The 3,463-nt window shown below is 63.4% G+C and overlaps 1 protein-coding gene across 1 annotated transcript; it reads right to left on the reverse strand.

Annotated features, from left to right (window-relative positions):
- Window positions 1-905: 905 nt before the first annotated feature.
- On the reverse strand, window positions 906-3,372 carry LOC139704389 (small ribosomal subunit protein uS2m-like). Its single transcript, XM_071607282.1, has 4 exons — window positions 3,299-3,372; window positions 3,121-3,225; window positions 2,488-2,617; window positions 906-1,956 (listed from the first exon to the last, which is right to left on the reverse strand). Exons 1-4 carry the CDS (start codon window positions 3,330-3,332, stop codon window positions 1,362-1,364), a joined length of 864 nt encoding a protein of 287 aa, XP_071463383.1. The 5' UTR covers window positions 3,333-3,372; the 3' UTR covers window positions 906-1,361.
- Window positions 3,373-3,463: the final 91 nt, after the last annotated feature.

The raw sequence follows: 3,463 nt of genomic DNA on the forward strand, positions 1-3,463 counted from the left end.
CGACAGACAGAAGAGCACTGCAACCCGCCACAGGGAGCCTGCTAAGGACACAGAAAGAGCTGCGAGGCAGATCCTACCCACCCAGCCTCAGTGGAGGCCACAGCCCCAGCCTCCTGGGAGCTAGCCTGGATCCAGGTGCCCAGAGACTGACATCAACTGTGTGTAGCTGTGGCGGTGGTGGGGAGTACGGTCACACAGCCAGTGACAACTAGTGCAGCCCCGGGCTCAGGGTGTCCCTGCTCTGCCCCTGCTGTCAGCCCAGGCCCACTCACAGATAGTTCTTCCTGATACTGTCCAGCATCTGCAGAAGGAACGTGCCCAGGTGGGGATCACTGGGAATGCCAAGCCAGGCCCAGGGTCCTGCCCCGAAGCCTTCTCAGCCTGACCCCATCTGCCTCTGGTCATCTCCCAGGTTGGCATGTGGCAGATCCCCAAGCTTATGTGACCCCTGAACACTCCCTCCACACCTAAGAACTCTGCCAGGTCCTGGGTCTGGGGGCTCCGGCTCCTTCCCCACAATGCCAGCTGGTTGGTCTTGGTTCTGCCTGGGTCCGGAAGAGGCCACATCTAATGGGGCATTTCAGGCTCAGGGAGAGAGAGGGCTGGGGGAGTCACTGTCCCCTCAGCCCCTCCCTCACCCAGGCCCTCTGGAGCCCCATTGGCTCCCATCACCTGAGGGCAGCGCCTGGGCTCTTCCTGAGCAGCCCCACCATCACGGCTGCTGTCCTCAACACCCACCTCAAGTGGCTGGGCTCAGTGGTGTCAGCTGTCCACTGAGTGTCCCCTTCTGCTGGGGCCACCCTGTTCCTGGTATCCCCAGACCTGGAAACACAGCAGCTCCCAGCACAAGCTCCTGCCTGTCCTCATAGGCCCGGGTCCAGTAGAGACCTGCGCTCCGAGTCACGTTCTGCTCAAACGTAACTTTATTTTTGCTGCCAGCTGCTATGCTCAGCCTGTCCCAGGCAGAACTTCCCAGGGACTTGTGCCACATCACAGTGCAAAATGGCCCCTGAAGCCAGGCTGCCAGGGAAAGCAGCCCACCAGGGGGATTCTGATTGAGAACTGAACTGGTCTCTGAACCTTCCTGACACCCCGTGTCAAGGTGGAAGCCAGGACTTCTCAGGGGCCAGGGAGAACCTGGTTTTCCAGCAGTCAAGGTATCAGCTTCAGGTCCTAACCAGGCCACTGGGGACATGCGGTCTGCCCTGCATGTCTGCCCCACGAAGATGCAGCCAAGTCTCAGCCCGGGGATGGTTGGGGCTATTGAGTGCTGTTACTAACAAGAGCCTAGGACAGAGAATGCAAGGGACTTCCAGCTCAGACCAGGTCTCATGGTCACTCGGGATGAGGATCGTGGCCTGTCACAGGGAATGGCTCACATCCACTCTGGGAGGAGAGTCAGCTGCCCCATGGCCCTCTGCCCGCTTGGGGCTCTGCAATCGATGCAGGGCCTCCACCTGCCGCCGTTTCTCCTTGGCCCGGGTAATGACCGTGCGGAAGAGCCTGCAGAAGAGCTGGACAGACGGTGGGGAGTCGTCGTTGCCAGGCACGGGGTAGGTGATGAGGCAGGGGTTGCAGTTGGTGTCGACAACACCGACTGTGGGGATGTTCATCTTGGCTGCGTCCCTTACAGCCACGTGGGGCTCGAAGACGTTGTTGAGTGTGTGCAGGAAGATGATGAGGTCAGGCAGGCGGACCGTGGGGCCGAAGAGGAGCGGGGCATTGGTCAGCAGGCCACCCTTGAAGTAGCGGGTGTGGGCATACTCGCCGCAGTCCCGGGCTGTGTTCTCGATCAGGTGTGTGAACTGCCGGTTGCGGCTCACGAACAGAATGATGCCCTTTCGGTAGGCCACGTGGGCAGTAAAATTCAAGGCTAGCTGGAGGTGCGAAGCTGTCTGTTCCAGGTCGATGATGTCCTGGTCCAGGCGGCTCCCGAAGATGTAGGGCTCCATAAACCTGCCACAGACCCCATCAATGGTCAAAGGTCAACCCTGCGCTCCTGCCTGGGCACCTGGGCTGGGAGGCACAAACCGCATCTACTTCCCTTGTGGAACTCTGTCCAATGATTGACAGGTCGGGGCTCAGGGCTGCAGAGGCCCCTCAGGAGCCTCGGCATGTTACTACCAATCCCACCCTCCGCCTCTTTCCACACGGAGCTGGGTAGGATGGACCCAAGTGAAGGTTTGGATGTTCTATAGTCAAACATCTGACCAGTTCCTGCTCATCTCCACAGCCTTGGAGGCCCTGCTCCATCCAACACTGGCTGGAGGCCCTTAACCTCCCTGGCCTACCTTGGAACCTGAGAGCCTTCACCAGCCAGCAGGACTGACCCAAGGTTGCAGGCTCCCTCCAAGACACACAGGAGAGTTTAAGTGCCCTCAGGGGGCTTGGGGAATCCCACCAGTAGCAGCCAGGCCCCAGTCCAGGTCAGGATGGCCCTGGGCCCTCCTGGGAACCACCGACACCCTGGCCAGGCGCTTCAGCTACCTGTGTCGACAGCCAGCTTTGTGTCCCAGATGCACGCGGGCATCGAAGAGGCTTTTCACTGAAAACAGCTCCTTGACGTTGAAGAAGTCAGAGTGTCTGAGGGGCTCCTCCAGGATCTTGCGGTGGGTCTCTAGGGCAGGGAGGGCAGGAAGCTGTGGTTTCCCACTGGACCCACCCAGCAACCAGGGATCCCTGAGTGGAGGCCACAGGGCTGGGGGGTTCTGGGAGAAGCCCAGCAGCCAAGATGCACCAAGCCCCAGGAGAGACCCCAGGAAGCCATAGTGGCCTTCACAGCAAACAGAGCTGGACCCAGGTTCTGAAGGAGACCCAGCTTGTGGGTAAGCCGGGTCACTACCATCCCGTGTCTGGGGTCCCTGTGGCCCTCCCAGCCACCAGACCTGGCAGACAGACTCAGGTCCGTCGCCAGAAATTCCCCTGCATGAGCCCAGCAAGGCGGACGGCCTGGTGCCCAGGGGTCCCCGGGCCACGTGACCAGCACAGGCTCCGAGCCTCAAGCCGCTCCCTCCGTCCGGCCAGCGGTGGTCGCGCGCGGCTGCAGGAGCGGCTGGAGCCAGCGCGAGCCGCAGGGCGCCACGCCTCGGCGCCTCCCCGCCGCCCTCCGGGGCTCGTTACCGCTGTCCTCGGGCTCGCTGGCCGCGGGGGCCGGGATGCCCGCGAGCGTCCTGCCGGGGCCGGCCGTCTGCAGCCATCCGGGCCAGCGCCTGCCGGGCCGCGCACCTGCGGAGAGAGAGCCTGCTGACGCCGCGCCCTCAAGCCCCAAGCCCGGTCCCCGCCGGGCGCGGCCACTCACCCGCGCGGAGCAATCGGGGCAGCGCGGACGCCATGGCGGCGAGCTCGTGGGCGGACGAGCGGACGGGCGGACGGCCCGCCTCCCTCGCCGCGCGGGGCCGCAGCGCCGCCTGCAGGCCGGGAGGACCCGCCACCGCCCGCCCGCAGACAGACCTCTGGGAGGCGC

Source organism: Marmota flaviventris, unplaced genomic scaffold (genome assembly GCF_047511675.1).
Source record: "Marmota flaviventris isolate mMarFla1 unplaced genomic scaffold, mMarFla1.hap1 Scaffold_551, whole genome shotgun sequence".
Taxonomy (NCBI): domain Eukaryota; kingdom Metazoa; phylum Chordata; class Mammalia; order Rodentia; family Sciuridae; genus Marmota; species Marmota flaviventris.

Excerpts from the sequence above, each read along its gene's own strand:
- LOC139704389 (XM_071607282.1), bottom strand. The coding sequence starts at position 3,332 with ATGGCGTCCGCGCTGCCCCGATTGCTCCGCGCGG. Across the intron at positions 3,226-3,298 it reads GCCCCGATTGCTCCGCGCGG|GTGCGCGGCCCGGCAGGCGC; the intron begins GTGAGTGGCCGC and ends CTCTCTCCGCAG. Across the intron at positions 1,957-2,487 it reads AAAGCTGGCTGTCGACACAG|GTTTATGGAGCCCTACATCT; the intron begins GTAGCTGAAGCG and ends GGTCTGTGGCAG.